We start from the raw sequence: 19330 nt of genomic DNA, 5'->3' as shown, positions 1-19330 counted from the left end.
CAATACACGCGCATTCGCCCACAGCCCATACCATGAGGACAGACTATAGGGGCCGATCAATTGAGCTGGTAAGCTCTGACGAATAGTACGGAGGATATGCCGAAGCCCATTGATCCCAATACCTCTCGGAGAACCTCACACGTGAGCAAACGGTGTCCTCACGATAGTAAAGAGACGGCAGCGTTACAGATAAATGAGGTTATGGGCGACATCTGATGTCCTAGCCTTTCACAATTTATGGTCGCTCATGGTGCCTATGCATAATGTCGAGCCTGCTTTTCCCCTCGCCTTTGACATTCGCGCTCGGCTTCAACTGGATCTTCCTTATTGAGATCTTGGTCAGCGGAATACTGGCTCTCTTCTTTCTGTTCTATCTGAATCGGCTTGTCGGAACCGTGATATCGTATGCCATACGTGCATATACATGGCACAAGTTCCGAGCGCATATCGAGATATCGGCCCTGCAACTCAGCCTACTTGGGGGTCGAATATTTTTCAAGGGTGTCCGGTATCATGCCCAAAACATTACTCTCCATGTTCAGAGTGGACACATCACCTGGCGTTACTGGCTGCGACTTGTCCAAGAGGCAGAGGTCTTTGACGACGGCCATCGCAGCCGTGAGCATGGCCCTGCAGGTCCGGATGGAATGAAAAATCCACTCAGTGGCAAGGGTTCTGGCAGTAACGAGTCTGGTGAAAGCGGGTATAGTGCTTCAGCACGCAAGAGTTCAGGAGAAATTGCGCGGTTGAGATTGCCATGCCGCATGTCTGTGAAACTTGCTGGAGTCGAGGCATTCATATACAATCAAAGTCCAAAGTACGATGCCATTATCAAGGCCATGGGACATGACACAAATCGCGGGGCGCAGCCTGACACTCCAGATGAAGGAAGTCTGCCCTCTGCTTCTTTGCGATCTAGCACGGCTGCGAATACAAGAGAGGATATCGACGAGAATGACGCGTTCCCAAGACGTGTTGAGACGAACGAAACGAAGTCCACAGAGCATGGTCTCACCAAACTCACACTCCCTTCTTTCCTCAGATCATTTCCTATCAAAATCGAGTGCAAAAGAGCAGCTGCCACTATCGGCAACGAGAATACCACTAATGTGATCATTGCCGCAGTGGAAAGATCAGCTGGCACGATCGATGCTGCTCGCGCGGGTCCGCTCGACCTTTATAGACTGTTATTTAACTTCGATCTCAATACTGTTACCGTCGCATTGAAGCCAAATCGCGACTTTAAAGGGCTGCAGCGAGATGCTGCAAAGCAGGCGTGGGATCGCAATTCATCCGAGTCTCTGACTGCTACAGATCAACCCCGTCCTTTTCTGCTAGTGTTGGCTAAAGTCTGGAAAAGACTAAAAGCATTACTATCTGGCCAATTTAGCAGCGACACGAGTTCTGTCAGGGCCACTTCGCCAAAAGCCATCAGCAAAGATGAAGAAAAGTCGAATTCCGATGCCGTTCCACCCGCAAGTCAGTGGCACGGACTACATCGATATGCTGACGAGGGACCATTGCTCGGAGACGACCGATGGCGACATACAGAATATGGCAAGGCCTCACAACTGGTGGACATTCCGAAGATTGCTTTGCGATTCTTTTGGGACGTCCCTGGTTTCGTCTCCGAAGAAGTCATGACCGCCAGTTTTATCACAGCACTAGCTGATGCAACAGACATCAATGGCGCGAAATCGCCAGATTACGGTGTCGAACTTGGAGTGTATGGGGGTGAGATCGTGTATGGGCCTTGGGCCGATCGGCAGCGAAACAATCTACAAAACGTCTTCTTTCCTGCTGCTTCAGTTGACAGCAAGGCCGCCAAACCGCTAAAAGCTGGAGACCTTCGTCTGGCCACATCCTTCAAGATTGTGATCATTGTGCATGAAGATGTCACGCTGAGGATTCCCCTACGTGAAGAATCGAAAGACTCTGACTGGACAAGCCATTCTCCCACAATATCGTCACAAAATGACACAGATGCCATGACTGCTGCTGCACCGGGCAACAGACAGAAACACAGCAAGCGTCACCCCACCAAAGAAAATACTACAGTGACTGATGCTCGGCCATATGCGTGGCTTGACGTGTCTGTCAAGCAAAATTCAGTGGTGAAATACGGCATGGATATGTATGCCAGCCCAAGCGGATTCGCTAACAAACTCGACGTTGACGTAAAGGGAATCGAGATGTTCTCCAGCGTCAACCACGGCCTTCTTTGGCGATCAGGATCTTTGACTTTAAGCGCCGACTTATCTTATCCTCTCTCATGGAACAGTGTGCGTGATTGGCCTTTCAGTATCACATGTGATGATCTGGAGCTTTTCATACTCAGGGATCATTTGTTCCTTCTTATCGATATGGTCACCGACTGGGCTTCAGGAGACCCGCCTGACTTTTATACGTTCGTGCCATTCATCTACGCCTTAGACATTACTCTGAGAAATTTCTGCATATATCTCAATGTAAACGACGCAAATATCATCAACGATCCGGCAAATCTCGAGAAAAACGATTATCTTACTCTTGAAGGCCTTTTGCAAGCGAGGCTGGAGATTCCAATCAACCAATATCGCCCAAGAAGAAACGGAATATCATTTGATGTGCTGGCACAACAATTGCGAATGCGACTTTCAAGCTCCACCAGAAGCACTTTGCACACGTTTATTGACGATGATCAGATTGCTACCCTGCCGAAATTGACGCTGAAGGGGTCTTTTGACTCGAATCAGGATACTTCATCTACGCTCACAGACGTGCTGCGCCTGGATCTCGTTGGTACTGGACTTTCACTCATGACCCACGGCTTTGTTGTCCGACGATTTCTCAACCTTCAGGAAAATTATTTCGGGGATTATCTACATTTCAAAACTTTGGAAGAGTTTCAGGATGCCGGAGAAGACTTCGAGCCCGCAATCGCAAACGTGGAGACCCCACAGAAGCCAAAAGCTGCAAACGAGCTGGACGTCATCTTGGCCATTGTTGCCGAGGATGTAATTCTCATGGTTCCGACCAATTTGTACAGTGGACGGAGCTGTGTACGCGCTGAATTACCTCTTGCTGACCTCGATCTTCGTATCACGAGCTACTATTTAGATATGGGTCTCAATCTTTCGCCACTCAGCATTCTCAGCGGGCCTTCTGGTGATCTTGATGATGACGACTCCACGGCGAAGTCAGAATCTGCCGCACAGATTTACCTAGCTGGTCTTGATCTCCGAGGCCACCGCGCTTTTGGCTTGCCACCCAAAGAGCCAACGTATATCAGCGAATGGGATGTCCATGTTGGAGAGCTTACCGGCGAGCTTTCGGACTCATTCTTCCGTGATCTGACGACTGCTGGCAGAGTCTTTGCCTTCTCCTTCGAGGACGGCGAAAACGTCCTGCCGATACCAACACAAGCGACTGTCGATGACGTGACATTTGTGCGTGCTCGGACGGATGTCGTCCGTCTGTGGCTACATTCTGAGAGGGACGCGATCCTTCTGGAGATGGATCCTGTACAAGTGGAGACGTCTGATTGGGCAAGTGGAATGTTTTCACAAAAGATAGCCGTGCAGGCACCTCGCGTTGTAGTTGCATGCATAGATGCCGAGAAGGTGTCACGAACACGCGGACGAGAAATTCGCAAATCGAAAGTACAGACCTATGCTTTTGTAGAGACTGGCATCGAGTTGAAGGTGGCAAACCGCAAATCTCATTTCGACATAGCCAGGAAATGTCAACAATCCCATTTACGCAGCAGCGACCGGCGAACCAACAGAGGATCATTCCTGTTGCGTCCTGACAATGACTGGTCTACAATCGACCGCGACGAGGATTTTGTTGACCCTCCAGCAATGCCGTTTCCCGAGATACCGGCTCCGGTCAACTCGGCTCACGTAGTTCGACCCGTCTCCATCAATTCTCAGCGACGGTTGCTTGGTCATCGCGGGTCGATGTCATCACAGGCATCCTCTACATCTCTGACCGCATCTCTACTCTCGACTAGTCGCAACTCAATGCAGGACTTTGATGACGCGGCGGCTCTACAAGTATCGAAGCTTGAGACCGCACACGATCAAAGCCACAGCATTACTCCTTCCAAGAGTTTGCATGCTGTTAAAGAACACGAATCAATTCCAGGCGTCAAGAATCGAACACTCAAACATCCAGCAGCCCCTAATATGGCGTTCTCGAGTCCGTATGCCCGGCCATACTTCCCGCTCGAAGCGGTACATCCAGATGAGTCCGATGTTCCAATGTACTCGCCCATGGCTGATCAATGCAGCATAGCGAGAGAGGAATCAAATCTTGGTGCCGACTTTGCGTCACCCCCTGATCAGGAATATGAGCAGACAACAATTTTCATCGATGTTAAGCCCGGCATTAGAGGGCTCGTGAAACCTCAGCTCACCCAGAGTATATTGCACTTGATACACATCATGCTTCCATCGAATCCACAAGACGGATTAGATTGCTTGCAAATGAACGTCATGGAATCCATCAAAAGTCAGAAGGCGAGCTTGCGCAGCAAATGCGAGGTCTTTGAAATACAATCTTGCTTGCCCACAGCCAATCTACGTGTCATCAATGATGATCAAAATGCTGACGCCAGAGATCAGATTGATCTGACGCTCACATCATTTACTAGTCTCACCCGGATACGCAAGACACCATCTGAAAGCGGCGTCAAACAAACCATAGCACTACATAACAGGGTGGCAAAAGTTGGAATTGCGCTCATCGATCGTGGGTTGGGTGTTGCCAGCTCCACTGCCCCCGCCATTCAGATTGATATCAGAGATAGCCTTATGAGGTGTGCACTTGCTCATTCGAATGTGGTACATGCCTCGCTGCAAGCTTTGGACTTAGTGGTCTCGGGAACGCAGGCACCATATCTCATGTCTCTCACCCTCAGACTGGCCCGATTGGTCAATGACATGGTAATAAATTTCCAAAAGGTTGGATCAGGCGATGCATTGAGGTTACAATCATTTATTTCAGGCCTGGTTCGCCATGGGGACCTCACTGGCGATCCTCCCTTCATGACGCGGATGATGTATGTCCTGCGAGCCTATCCGCAGCATTTTCGCAACGAAGATTCGTGGAAGATACTGTCTCGTCTGCGCTATATCATGCAAAATCTGCCTGCGAGCGCACAGGAAGAGCTCGAGGGAGCTTTTGCAGACCCAGCGAACACGCCAAATGCGAACCCATCGTCCACGGATCTAAGCAGCTGGGCATTGTCACCGATTTGGGATATACCCTATGTCAATCAAACAGTGATATTTCAGGTCGTGTCAGGCTCCAAGGCGACAGAAGGTAGCAGCGTTCCGGATCTCAAGCCTTCGATATCTACACTCCGCGTAGGCTCTGTGCGCGCTGCTGTTGAAACGGAAGTGGAGACTAGTGATGTTATCTTTGATGATATGGCCCTGGACGTCGTTACCGCACCCCCGCAGCTTCCGCAAGGTCTTATGCTCATAGAGGATAACAAAAGAAGCAAGGTTATACTGCGGTTGAGTGTCAACTCGATCGCTGCTTACATCGACTGGAGTTTGATTTCCGTGGCCGAAACTGTCTTGGGCCGACGGACTGACCTCGAGGAGCTCACACGAATCTATGCAAATGAGACTGACGCGACTATTCAGAGCAGAGAGATCGGTCTCATTCGCCAGGACTTTCAGATCGTTCTCGCCACGGAAAGCGCTAGTATTGCAATTGTCAGCTTGAATTTACGCCACGTCTCGCGAGCAGATGAGTTGAAGATGTCATTGATCGGCACCATAAAAGGAAATGAGAGCTTCAGCGAAAGCTACAATGCCACTGTTATCTGCAATGCTCTCGTCACTGAGCTCTACAATACTTCGCAATGCATCTGGACCACACTTCTCGATGCGCCGAGCATATACATTGATCATATTCTACCCATACACAAGACCAGTTCATCGGACATTAACGTGGCTGTAGCCTATAAAGAGGTGTCTTTGATTATCCTAGAGCAAGTCCCAGGAATTCTTCACCTGATGGAATCCGTTATCATCGACGAGGCAACGCAGATACGAGATCTGATCAAAGCGCACTTCGGCGATCGAGAGGCAACAGAAAATGCGAATGAAGACACCTTGGGCGACATGCGTGGTGAAATTGGATGGCATCGTGCCCCAAAGGTCAACATAGCTGTACTTGCAGGCACTTTGTGCATCGAAGTGTCCCTTCTACAGTCGCTGAAGTACAGACTAGAGGGTAAGGCAACCAGCATTCGGATGGCATCAAGTTCGACCCAGCGCGGCGCGTTCAGCGTTGATTATGACATCGGCAGTCAGAGCCATGTCTTTATCAATACTTCAGGCAAACAATCGCACATGTCTAAAATTCTAGACATACCCCCGATCAATGGCAATATTGGACTCGATATCAGGCCACAAGTGACGAGGATCACTGCTGCCACGAGCATTGAAAGAATTGAAGTGAGTGCTGGGTCCTTGCTCGAAGTAGCAGGTATATTAGCTCAACCGGAGGTGCAAAACGTTATATCAACCATCAAAGCTGGTGTATCTGACGTTCGCGGACAATTTGCCACCCTGGAGCTGGTGGGAACAACCAATGTCTCAACGGAAAAACCAGGTGCTAATCGAATTCTGTTTGATGTACGTTTGGCGGTGGCAGGCATAAGATTCTCCGCTCTCGTATCGCAAGTAAGGGATGCTTCGTTCATTGCGGCAGAGTTTGGCACAGGATCAGTACACGCCATAGTCTCGAACCAGGGTCAGTCTGCATCACAAGTCCTGTCTGTACCAAGTATAAGCGCAAAGCTCCAGGACATTGGTGCAAGCCTCGAGACACGAGACGATCACAGCACACAGCCATGCGGTAGCATGCTCATGAAGCTATGGCTAGATTTTGATGGAGAGTTCTCGCGACAATTGCTCGTTCGAAGCAGCCAGCTGACACTTGACATGTACCCAGCGACCGCGGCAACAATTATCGATGTCATAAATCACTTACAAGACAGAATTCGACATCTTGACCTTTCAAGCGAAGTGGAGTACTTGCGCCGCCTCAGGGACGAGAGGAGACACACGGTGGTGCAGAGACTCAGTAGGAAGTCAGAGCCGAAGGTCGGGGACGTGCCTTTTTTGACAGAAGAATTTCTTTCCATCAAGATTCATGTTGAACTTTTGGACATGCGGGCACGGTGGGTCATCAATCAAACGTTCGTGCCGAGACCCAATGATCAGCCTGAAGACCTCTTTTTCTCTATCAAGAAACTTGATCTGGCCATCAGTGGAGTGGATGAAGCTAGACTCCGCCTGGACAATGTCGTGCTACAACTTGTTCGACAAGACACGGATGACAATGGCTCTCGTGCCACAAACTCTGCGATCCTACCCGAGGTCGAGTTCAGTGTAATGTATCGATCGCACGACAAGAAACGAAGATTCGCATTCAAGGCCTCGGGAAAGCCGCTTGACGTGCGGTTGGAGTCGAGGTTCCTCTTGCCCGTCGCTGCCGTGCAGCGATCGATCGATTCGGCAGTGCAACAATTCAAAATTGGAACGAGGACGTGGCAGAGCACACCGACTGTGAGCGGAGCTCCTAGATCAACGATGTTCGACACTAAGCGACTTGAATCTCTTATTATCGAAGCCGAGTTTGCAGGCGCTATATTTCATTTGCAGGGAGCAAACGCCTACAACCAGACGGATGCCCCCGAAAGCACATCCGTCCATAAGCAACCAAGTGCCAGTGTGAATCATGGGAGGTTCGGCCAATACGCAACTGACGGCGCTCGATTGAAGACGAGTTTGACGAGTCCAGGGATTGCATTCAAACTGGAATTCCGAGCCGATGGACCGACGCCGAGCTTTCATGCTGAGATTCGTGTCGAAGCGTCTTCGAACTTGCTGCTACCGGATGTGGTGCCCCTGATCCTCGAGGTCAGTGACGGCGTCAAAGAGCTCGTTCAAGGCCGTGACTTTGTCGATAATATTTCAGAACAAGAAGGCAGTCAAATCATGAGCAAGTCGACGCTGACCCAGAGCTTCTTCGAAGAAGATTCGATCATCATTGCCAACCCTGCAAAGATTTTCGGCCGCACAAGAGTTGATGTTGGTATACGTGTCTGCAGACAAGAGTTCGGGTTGAGCTGTCAGCCTGTTGCTCGGGTCGATGCAAAGGCATCACTCGAAGACTTCTACTTTGTGGTCAACACGATTGATTCAGACGAGCACGGTCACTTCTTTGCCACATCTGCAATCATGACAAAGCTCACCGCCCAAGTCAAACATATGTATTCGCGAGAACCAACTTTTATCTATGACATGGAGTCTGTCGAGCTCTCTGCGATGAACGATAAGCACTTGAGCGGCACACCCGGAATTTCCGCAATTCTCAACATTAACCCGACCCGTCTTTTCGTCAATGGGAAGCAATTGCAAGATCTATTGCTCTTCCGGGAGATCTGGCTACCGGCTGAGATCCGTGATACCATGGCGGCATCAAATTCCGAGCCACCCAATGAATCGAAAGCCGACGAATACTTTGCGCAGAGGTATCAGAGTGCGGCAGCGGCAGCCGCCTTTCCGTGGAATGCCACGATCTGCATTAAACGTCTCGCGGTCGACTTGGATCTTGGCCAAAGTATCGGTAAGCCGTCATTCGTCGTCAAGAACCTTTGGGCATCACAGCAAAAGTCGTCAAATTGGGAGCAAAGCTTGTCCATCGGATTGGACGATGTGACTATGAGCGGTTCAGGGCGTATGAGCGGCTTCGTGTCTTTGGAAGGCCTGGGCGTTCGTACATCAATTCGGTGGCCAGAGGACACAAATGAAAACGAAGGCCACACGACACCTTTGATTCAGGCCTCGTTTGGCTTCAAACGATTGCGCGCCAAAGCTGCTTTCGACTATCAAGCATTTGCCTTCGGAGACATCGAAGGGTTCGACTTCCTTATGTACAATGTGCGAGAGCTGAAAGAGGGCAGACAAGACAGACTCGTTGCCGTTCTCGACTGTGCAAAGGCATATGTATTTTGCACTGCTACCAGCCCAGCACAGGCGGTTGGTGTATATCAGGCGTTTGATCGTCTTATACATGAAAAACAAGCAGCATTCGAACAGTCGCTCCGGGACATCACAAAACACGCGTCTAATGAGGCAAATATGGAGAGGCCGGGGCCGAACGCAGCCCCCAATGTCGTTATGCAGCAAGAGATATTAATGGGCAAAAAGCAGCGAAAGAAGAGCGCAATCATGCTTCACACGGACGTAGTTGTCACGGTTGGTGCCATAAGCTTCGGCGTGTACCCGAGCACCTTTCTTGACAGTCAGATGCTCAAGATGGAAGCAAACGATATACAAGCACGTTTCGCAGCTGGCCTGGAGCGTGGTAGAGTCACCAGTGGACTGGGTATGACTCTCGGACAATTGCAAGTTGGCCTAGCCGCAACTCGAAAGATTAGCGCAACTTCGAGACCGCTCGAATTGTCAGTCGAAGAAGTCATCACCAATGCCATCAATGCGAAAGGCGGCACAATCCTTCGAGTGCCGAAAGTCACCGCGTCGATGCAAACATGGCAGACCCCGGAATCGAACAATGTCGACTATATCTTCCGCAGTCTATTCGAAGGCAAAATTGACGTGGGGTGGAACCTCGCCCGCGTGAATTTCATCAAGGGGATGTGGACGACACACACTCGTGCGCTGGGCTCGCGTTTGGGGAAGCTGCTACCCGAATCTGCCGTCAAGATCACGGCAGGCCTACAGGAAGGGGATGCGGTGCCTGGCGTAGAGAAGAATGACACCGAAAAGCGAGCACAGGAGAAAATCACGGCCGAAATCAAATTGCCCCAGTCACGATACAACTACAATGCGTTGGCGCCACCCGTCATTGAGACACCGCAGTTACGGGATATGGGCGAAGCGACACCGCCTCTGGAATGGATCGGCCTCCAACGGGATCGCTTACCCCACGTGACTCATCAAATCATCATAGTCAGCCTTTTAGAAGTGTGCAAAGAGGTTGAGGATGCGTATGAGAGCATTTTGGGAACCTCATGATCGAATGATTCATGGTAAAATCGGCGTTTATGGAGTTCAACTATCACCATGAGGTGATTCGGGGCGCCGTGACAGAAATGTAACGTTGTAAAAATGTACGAGTGGGATATCTGACCTCAGCGCTGTCAGGTTCGTGACTGGCGATCGATGAATGACTTTCAACACAGCCAGCAGAGGAAAGATGTAGCCGAGTCGCTCCATCAGCTCACCTTGCATGATGAATTTTGTATGTGTCTTGTTATTACAGTACCAACCTTCCCGCGCGGTCAGACCGGTCCTATGGTCAACCCTTCTGGGCATGCGTGATCTGTAAACACGGATACGGAGTCTACGAGCTCGTCGGCGGAACCCAGCGGAACTCAGACTTCTCTGGTTTCCTGAGATCACCCGTGAGTGATTGTTGATATGGTTATCACAGAATTTTACGACAACCATGGAATGTTGAGGCGATTAGTCTGATCAGGTTGGGCAGAGTCAAGATTGCGGGAAGGTGAACTCGTCATCACGTGAGATGTCTACAAATGGACGCCGCCCCTCACATTGATGCCGGTCGTGGACTAGTGCGGGCGAAAAAGCCCCACCAAGATTTTTTGTTCCCCATTAGAAATCTTCATGCAGAGAAGGTGGGCGGGTAATGGAAAGTGGTGCTGTCCAAGGTTGTTCGGACAGACGCACTCGCACTACTCCACCATATCATTTTCTCTGCCACTTCCATTCTGCTGCCACCTCTTTCTCTTTTTTGCACCCTCCACAGCCGCCAATTAATTGTCGCTTACGGTATGCTCTTAAAGAACCTCGTCGCCGTTCGTTGTCTTCCATAACACGTCACTAACCTCGATTCCTCAATAGGCCTGTTACTTGCAGAGGTCGTCCGTGCCAGTGAGCACTTCACACACGCGGGGCATTCAAGTCCCTCCACAAAACCTTCCGAAGAAATCACATCGTAAAATACCGCCAAGATGGTCAAGTAAGTCATCCAAGAGGTGCCCAGATCGTTCGCCGAGTGGCTCTTTGCCATGACGGTCACACGTGCGAAGAGTCGTTCGGACCGTCAAGACATTGAGATCCGCCATTTTGCGATCATGATGAAAAAGAGTTGTTCATACCGAGAGAGAACAGTGGCTGATCGGATTCTTCACACAGCTTCACCGTCGAGGAGATCCGTGCTCTCATGGACAACCCGGTCAACATCCGTAACATGTCCGTCATTGCCCACGTCGACCACGGAAAGTCCACCTTGACCGACTCTCTCGTCCAGCGAGCTGGTATTATCTCAGCCAAGAACGCCGGTTCCGCTCGTTTCACAGACACACGTCCTGATGAGCAAGAACGAGGTGTCACCATCAAGTCTACCGCCATCTCCCTTTTCGGTCAGCTTCCTGACGCAGAGGATCTCAAGGACATCCCGGTCAAGACCGAGAAGAACGAGTTCTTGATCAACTTGATTGACTCGCCTGGTCACGTTGACTTCTCGTCCGAGGTTACTGCCGCTCTCCGTGTCACCGACGGTGCCCTTGTTGTCGTTGACACGATCGAAGGTGTCTGTGTGCAGACCGAGACTGTCCTTCGTCAGGCCCTCGGTGAGCGTATTAAGCCTGTTGTCATCATCAACAAGGTCGACCGTGCGCTTCTTGAGCTTCAATTGTCCAAGGAGGATCTCTTCCAGAACTTTGCCCGTGTCATTGAGTCCGTCAATGTCGTCATCTCCACCTACTTCGACAAGACTCTCGGAGATTGCCAGGTTTACCCCGAGAAGGGTACCATTGCTTTCGGTTCTGGTCTTCACGGCTGGGCTTTCACCGTCCGTCAGTTCGCCACTAGATACTCGAAGAAGTTCGGTGTCGACAAGAACAAGATGATGGAGAGACTTTGGGTGAGTTCACTCGGAAATCGTAGTCTTCGCGGTATGAGCATCGGACTAATTTCCGCATCTAGGGCGAATCATACTTCAACCCTCACACCAAGAAGTGGACCAAGGTTTCCACCCACGAGGGCAAGCCACTCGAGCGTGCTTTCAACCAGTTCTGCTTGGACCCCATCTTCCGTATCTTTGACAGCGTCATGAACTTCAAGAAGGATGCCGTTGAGACCCTCCTCACCAAGCTTGAGATCAAGCTTGCCTCTGACGAGAAGGATCTCGAGGGTAAGCAGCTTCTTAAGGTTGTCATGCGCAAGTTCTTGCCAGCTGCCGATGCACTTCTTGAGATGATGGTTCTTCACTTGCCATCACCCGCCACCGCACAGAAGTACCGTATGGAGACTCTCTACGAGGGTCCTCCGGACGACGAGTCCGCCATTGCCATCCGCGATTGTGATGCCAAGGGACCTCTCATGCTTTACGTTTCCAAGATGGTGCCCACCTCCGACAAGGGTCGTTTCTACGCTTTCGGTCGTGTCTTCGCTGGTACCGCTCGTTCTGGTCTCAAGGTCCGCATTCAGGGCCCCAACTACGTTCCCGGCAAGAAGGAAGACATGTTCCTCAAGTCGATCCAGCGTACCATCCTCATGATGGGTCGTTACACCGAGCCTATCGAGGATGTCCCCGCTGGTAACATTCTTGGCCTTGTCGGTATCGACCAGTTCTTGCTCAAGTCTGGTACCCTCACCACCTCCGAGACTTCTCACAACTTGAAGGTCATGAAGTTCTCCGTTTCGCCCGTCGTGCAGCGATCCGTTGAGGTCAAGAACGCCAACGACTTGCCCAAGCTTGTCGAAGGTCTCAAGCGTCTGTCCAAGTCGGATCCTTGTGTCTTGACCTACATCTCCGAGTCCGGTGAGCACGTCGTTGCTGGTGCCGGTGAGCTTCATCTCGAAATTTGCTTGAAGGATCTCGAGGAGGACCACGCTGGTGTACCTCTCCGCATCTCTGACCCCGTCGTTCAATATCGTGAGACCGTCTCTGCCGACTCAAGGATTACTGCGCTGTCCAAGTCGCCCAACAAGCACAACCGTCTGTACGTCATTGCCAGCCCACTTGCCGAGGAGGTCTCCAAGGACATTGAGTCTGGCAAGATCGGTCCACGTGACGATTTCAAGGCCCGTGCCCGTATCCTTGCCGACGACCACGGCTGGGATGTCACTGATGCCCGTAAGATTTGGTGCTTCGGTCCTGACACCAACGGTGCCAACTTGCTCGTTGACCAGACCAAGGCCGTGCAGTACCTCAGTGAAATCAAGGATTCCGTCGTCTCTGGTTTCCAGTGGGCGACCAAGGAAGGTCCGGTTGCTGAAGAGCCCATGCGCAACGTCCGCTTCAACATCATGGATGTCACCCTCCACGCTGATGCCATTCACCGTGGTGGTGGACAGATCATTCCCACCGCGCGTCGTGTTCTCTACGCTTCCGCCCTTCTTGCTGACCCCGGTCTCCTTGAGCCCGTTTTCTTGGTCGAGATTCAAGTTCCGGAACAAGCTATGGGTGGTATCTATGGTGTGCTCACTCGACGAAGAGGTCACGTTTTCGAGGAGGCCCAGCGCCCTGGTACTCCTTTATTCAACATCAAGGCTTACCTGCCCGTCAACGAGTCTTTCGGTTTCAATGCTGATCTCCGCCAGGCCACTGGTGGCCAGGCCTTCCCTCAATCAGTGTTCGACCACTGGCAGATTCTCACCGGCGGTAGCGTGCTCGACAAGACCACTCTGTCGGGTAAGATCGTCGAGGACATGCGGAAGCGCAAGGGTCTCAAGCCTGACGTTCCGGGCTACGAGAACTACTACGACAAGCTGTAAATAGTTTACCTTTTCGATTTCAATGTTAATTGGTACGGCCTTTGGGGAATTATGAATCGGTCTGGACGCGAGTAAGTAGACTCGGTGCAGACGCATATACGCTTGCATGATTGACTTGTTCATCGGTCCGCATGTGGACAGCAGGGATGACTGTCAAGCCAGCCGTGGGACGGAAAAGCTAGATGCCTGAGAAGCTATGAATTGACTTTCGTTTGTATTCTTTCGAATATCTCTTGCGACGTGACCTGCAGTCCTCATCGGATGTACACACGATCCGTGAGTTTTTCAAGACACTACATATGACCCTGCATACGAATATCTGCCTCGAATGCATTTCAGCCAACTTGAAAGAAGTGGCGATCGTCAGCAGCTACGATATGTACATGGCTTTGTGGGTGCAACCCAAACTGCGCAACATAGCATGTCATAACGGCATAGTCATGGTTGGGTGTTCAGCGCGACTCGGGTATGATCTCGCTCTGTGAAGAGGGGCAAGCGATGTGCGGCGAGCGCCTCAGACCACGATGCCCATTTGCACCATCAGGCACAATCCAATCAGAGCTGAGATCTGAGATTGCTTTCCCATCCCACCCAACTACATATTATCGCTCATGCCGGCTTCTTCGTCTTGATTCGTCGTCATGATATCGCCGGTCCCTATCCCGGCGGGAATCGTAGCGCCGGTCGCGGTCTCGATCCTCATGGCGTCGGTCGTCGTATCGTGTCTCGTGGCGGTCTCGTGGGTGGCCGCGGTCGCGGTCTCCTTCCCGCTCGCGATCTCGGTGTCTCTCGTCGCGGGAGTAGTCGTCCCGGCCATGCCGCCTGCCACTCTCGGACCCCCTAGCATGGCTATCTCGATCCCGGTCGCGATCGGCGTCGCGCTCTCGGGACCTTGGCTGGACTATCGGGATCTCGATCTCTTCTTCGTACTCTTCCCATTTTTCAATATGGAAGCGATTGTACTGGACCTTCTCATCAATGGCGCGTTGCGGATTGAGCATGAATCGCAGGGTGCCACCGCCTTCGGCCATGGGGTGTATTGGCGCGATACCGTTGTTATGTTGGGACGTTTGCCCAAGTTGTGGAGGTGAGACAGGAGTAGGATGCCCATTGGAGACACGCAACGTATTTGAGAACCCATTTCCGTTGTCAAGCGCAGCGGGCAACACGTTTGCATGCCGTAGCAGGCTCGATGAACTGCATTCTTTGTTGAAGGTCAAACGTATACGCAGAAAATCGTCCAAGGAAAATCGCGATCCAAGAATTGTCGCAGCGGTGTGATGCGTGTAGAGATCGAGCGCGTCGAGGAGTGTCTCCATCACTTCCTGCCTCGATGAGTGCCATTTGTCATGGAGTGCTAAAAGATTGGTCGAGATTGTTGGCGACAGCTCGTCTATGGTGGATGTTTGTAGTCGTAATGCTAGTTCGAGGCTCGCAAGAGCGAGCGTGGCGCTTGTCTGCTTGAGAGGCGCAAATGTCCGATGCATGTCTGTTAAAATGGTCCACGCCAACCCTGTCACAGCATGGCTGTCTACTCCTTCCTCGCCAGGTGTTCGCGAGAAGAGGCTCTTCGCGATTTTGACCAAGCTATGGTGAGGTGACCGACTCCGGAAATCGAATGCTCCGCTTTCTAGCACAAGTCGTTCCAGTCCGATGACAATGCGACTAGACGCCTCGAACATGGGATCGTCTGCGCTGACATGTTCATGGGTTGTGGGTTGTTTAAGATTATACGCCGCAGCTAAGATATCCCGACTCTTCTTCAATGTGTCCTCGTTCTTGCAGCTCGTGAGCAGACTGGCAGCCGCAGCATCAATCCAACTGTACTCGACACTTGGATGGGCCAGGCGAAATTTGTGATAGTACACGCACGCAGTCGTGAAGGTCCTGATTGGCAGCTGCAGCGCGCGACGCACACTATCCAGCCAAATCACCCCTTGGAGGCGCACATTGTCCTCACGCGCTTCAGCGAGACTTCGCTCTTGTGCATCAAGTCCTATGCTCAAGCTGCCACTGTTGTTCCGGGCATGTGATAGATGCTGGTCGATAGCGGCATGACTGAGAAATGGTGCTGACACACGAATGGTGGATGGGTGAGGACCAAGTGGGCCGGCATCTACCAGAGCGACTGATTCAAGTACAATGGGTTTAGCCTCGCCATCCGACATTCGCTTTGTCGCGCCCATTCTCCGGAGGCAAAGGTGAAGAAATGCCTGCTTGTCCTGTTCCTGATGTTCGACTTCAACGGAAGTCGTAAGAAAGTCGACATAAAGTTGGAAATTCAATTCTCGGTGTGAAGAAATGCATCATTCGACGGTACTGTAATTTGTGGCGGAAGAAAGATCGCACACTGCGTCCATACGTAATGGCTTCTTCAGCGCAGCTTAACAGTGATTACGAGAGTGCCAGGTAGTGAACACGCGAAGACAATATCCATGAAATATTGCGGCCTAAGGCACCAAAACATGGCACTTGGAGCACCATCCGAGGACGCGATGTTCCTCGTCAGCATTAAAGTCCGCCAGTTTCCTACTCGACTTTGCCTAGTCTCAGAATACCCTTGTACCCACTGTATTCTCGTCATCATTGTACTCTTAGACCACGCTGTGCATGTCCGCACGCGATCGCCCAGAGATTCGGTCGTTATTCCCAAGTTTTTCGATTTGCGCACGACATTAGGATGCACCTGATCTAGGCAGACTCATCTCTGATCGCGGCAGAAGTTCATGCTACGAGCTTTCAAAGGTGGCTAATGAGGTACTTGGAACCATGGTGAAGCGTGTGCGTGAAGACGATGATGTCAGCCACGATTTCAGAAGCAAGCGTTCAAAGCCTCTCTACACAGATCATCTATCTAGACTGCCCGACGAAGTCAAGCTAAGAGTTTTCTCATTTCTGACTGTATCAGATTTATTGCGTTGTGAGGAGTAAGTCTGCTGGATCATTCAATCTCTTCGAAGTGCTAAACGGAAAGAATCTCACGTGAATATCGATCGCTTGCGAGAGATGGCTCACTATGGAAGGCCCATTATTACAGGGATTCTACTCGACCACGAAGGAAGCAGACAGCTGGGATGCGAGACATAGGCTTTGACCAAATCTTGAAAGGAACGACATGGAAATGGCGTTACAAGCTCCGCCATAACTGGAATAAAGGCTCGTGTACGATGAAGGAAGTCCACGTTGCTGCAGAATCGAGCATACCTCCAATGTTGGTGCAATTACATGAAGGTACTATCTACATGGTCGATCGGACACAGGGACTTCGGGCCTGGTCAGTGAAATCGCACTCTCTCGTGGCCCACCTTCCAATTTCGAGAGAAGCGACCCCGACTTCATTAGCTGTCTGCATAACGGCCCAACAGTCTTCCACCTCTATCGTGGTAGTTGGGCATGAAAATGGCACTTTCGCAGTATATTCACTGCAGAAGGACTCTTCAACATTCACTCACTGCTACAGTCACAACGATGGGTCAAACGATGCGGTCGTCACGGCCATTGCTCTTTCGTGGCCGTATGTGGTCACACTGACAGCTACACAGAAGCTCAGTTTGTGGAAGTTCGGGTCCCGGCGTGGAGACTCGACGCATTCTAAGACAGCATCGCATACATATGGTAAGCTGGGGTCACCGACGGCATAAATTCGTATCACTAACGTATTGCGAGCTAGCGCCACCGGCCGCATTGCACACGCTTACGTCGCGCAGCATCTGGCCTCCACTTTCGACTTCGATCAGGGAATCAAAATCTTCGATCACTGTATCGCTCGGGTTCGCACTGCCCACTTATCTATCCGGATGGACTGTTGGCATCCAAGAAATTGTTGTGGACCTGGAAGGAAAGCTATTGGATTCTCGCATCGCATCGGCAATCGAGGAGCATTTTCGACCGCTCACCTTCGCATCACGGCCGATGTTTCCACACATCGCCTCGTTTCAACCTAGCTTTCCTGGGATAACGTCTGCAAGAGAATTACGGCACATACATTCAAAGCCGATCTCGCTGTCATATACGCATCCGTATCTGCTCGTGTCTCATCCCGACAACACCTTGGCGGTATATCTCGTGACCTCAACAGCGGAGTCACTGTCGGTGAGTCCAGGGAGCAGACTCTGGGGGCATACCTCGTCCGTTTCCGGTGCTCACATTGGTGGACGCGGTAGAGCAGTCTCCATAAGCAGAAGAGGAGATGAGCTCCGTGTTTGGGAGCTCGAAGGAGGCTTAACATCTATGGTGGCCAAGAAGCGTCTTACGGATCGTGGTTTGGGAATCAAGGTTAGACCGGGCCAAAAGGCACATATTGACCACACGAGCACTCCGAAGATATCTGCTAGTGGAGATGATACAGATCGTTCATCTCAACAACCACTATCAGAGCTCTCGGTCACACGAGGCTGGATCGGGTTTGACGACGAGAACGTCGTATTCCTGAGAGAGGACGGTCAAGGAAAGCAGGTTTTGGTTATCTGCAACTTTTCTTGAAGTCAGAGGGAGATTTATCGGAACAGCAAGATGGACATGGCTGTTTCTTTAGAACTCATCGGACAACCAACAAAGCTGCGAAGAGTATCCTGTTGTCAAACGACACGGTTGATTGCGGACTCTTGTTGACGAAGGTCGTTTTATGCTCCAGCTTTGCGTGATCGACCTGGACCTAGCGCCCACGTGCGGAACGGTACGTATCCCACTAGCGCCGCTCTAGCGCCCACCACCGCCTGCATACGAAACTTTCTGACGCACGAAGTGAGTATTGACAGCCTCCAAACCTTGAAAGCATTCAGATCCATTTTTCGATTACGAAATCGCTACACCGTGCAACCACGTCTCAACAACCAGAATTCAAACACATCACAGCTTCATTTGCAACGATGGATTTCTCTGCCCCCACCAACGCAGCCAAAACTTGCTACAATTGTGCGTGCTCATCATCCAACTCTCAACGGTTGCATTGCTGATGATACGCAAAGGCGGCGATGCCTCCCACCAGGCGAGAGACTGCCCGACTAAGGGTGCGCCTACTTGCTACAACTGCGGCGGACAAGGCCACATGTCTCGCGAGTGCACACAGCCCGCCAAGGCAAAGGCATGTCGCCCACTGTTTGCAAGCCTGGGAAAGTCGCTGACGAATCTGCAGAGCTGTTACGGCTGTGGACAATCCGGCCACGTATCTCGAGAATGTCCAAGTGGCGGGAACCGCGGTGGCTTCGCCAAGCCCGGCCCTGCATCTGGTGGCCAGGAATGTTACAAGGTACGCTTGTCATTTGCGTCGGATGTCGTTCGAGTCTAACCAGGTGGATAGTGTGGCACGGTTGGTCACATAGCTCGTGACTGCTCTGCTGGTGGCTACAGCAGCGGGTTTGGCGGGCGCGGTGGCTACGGCGGCGGCAATAAGAATGCCGGCGGACAGACTTGCTACACATGCGGCGGCTACGGCCATATGAGCCGAGACTGCACTCAAGGCCAGAAGTGCTACAACTGTGGGTTCTTGAGTCTTAATCGAACATGAGAGTCATCACTGATCCGAATCCTAGGCGGCGAAGTTGGTCATGTCTCTC

General features: G+C 51.4%; 4 protein-coding genes across 4 annotated transcripts; 3 read left to right on the top strand and 1 right to left on the bottom strand.

The window, feature by feature from the left end:
- Positions 1–263: 263 nt before the first annotated feature.
- Positions 264–10046, top strand: K489DRAFT_311206 (uncharacterized protein; the record flags this gene model as incomplete). Its single annotated transcript, XM_033600766.1, has 2 exons — positions 264–672; positions 736–10046. 2 exons carry the CDS (start codon positions 264–266, stop codon positions 10044–10046), a joined length of 9720 nt encoding a protein of 3239 aa, XP_033464464.1.
- A 661-nt stretch (positions 10047–10707) lies between these two features.
- On the top strand, positions 10708–13961 carry K489DRAFT_16160 (P-loop containing nucleoside triphosphate hydrolase protein). Its single transcript, XM_033599299.1, has 5 exons — positions 10708–10823; positions 10896–11013; positions 11190–11919; positions 11982–13846; positions 13920–13961. The coding sequence occupies exons 2-4, from the start codon at positions 11006–11008 to the stop codon at positions 13773–13775; spliced, it is 2532 nt and encodes an 843-aa protein (XP_033464463.1). The 5' UTR covers positions 10708–10823; positions 10896–11005; the 3' UTR covers positions 13776–13846; positions 13920–13961.
- A 416-nt stretch (positions 13962–14377) lies between these two features.
- K489DRAFT_348766 (cyclin-like protein) lies at positions 14378–15943 on the bottom strand (the record flags this gene model as incomplete). The annotated part of the gene is made up of 1 exon (XM_033602381.1): positions 14378–15943. The coding sequence occupies one exon, from the start codon at positions 15941–15943 to the stop codon at positions 14378–14380; it is 1566 nt and encodes a 521-aa protein (XP_033464462.1).
- Positions 15944–16544: 601 nt separating this feature from the next.
- Positions 16545–18257, top strand: K489DRAFT_386018 (uncharacterized protein; the record flags this gene model as incomplete). Its single annotated transcript, XM_033606189.1, has 3 exons — positions 16545–16702; positions 16750–17390; positions 17446–18257. 3 exons carry the CDS (start codon positions 16545–16547, stop codon positions 18255–18257), a joined length of 1611 nt encoding a protein of 536 aa, XP_033464461.1.
- Positions 18258–19330: the final 1073 nt, after the last annotated feature.

This window comes from Dissoconium aciculare, assembly GCF_010015565.1.
Source record: "Dissoconium aciculare CBS 342.82 unplaced genomic scaffold K489scaffold_1, whole genome shotgun sequence".
In the NCBI taxonomy this organism is placed as follows: Eukaryota; Fungi; Ascomycota; class Dothideomycetes; order Mycosphaerellales; family Dissoconiaceae; genus Dissoconium; species Dissoconium aciculare.
Note: the sequence above shows the minus strand (reverse complement) of the source record. Positions and strands in the feature narration are given on the sequence as shown.

What these genes read in the sequence shown, in the direction of transcription:
- K489DRAFT_16160 (XM_033599299.1), top strand. An exon ending in AGATGATGGAGAGACTTTGG is followed by an intron (nt 11,920 to 11,981) that starts GTGAGTTCACTC and finishes TTCCGCATCTAG; the next exon opens with GGCGAATCATACTTCAACCC.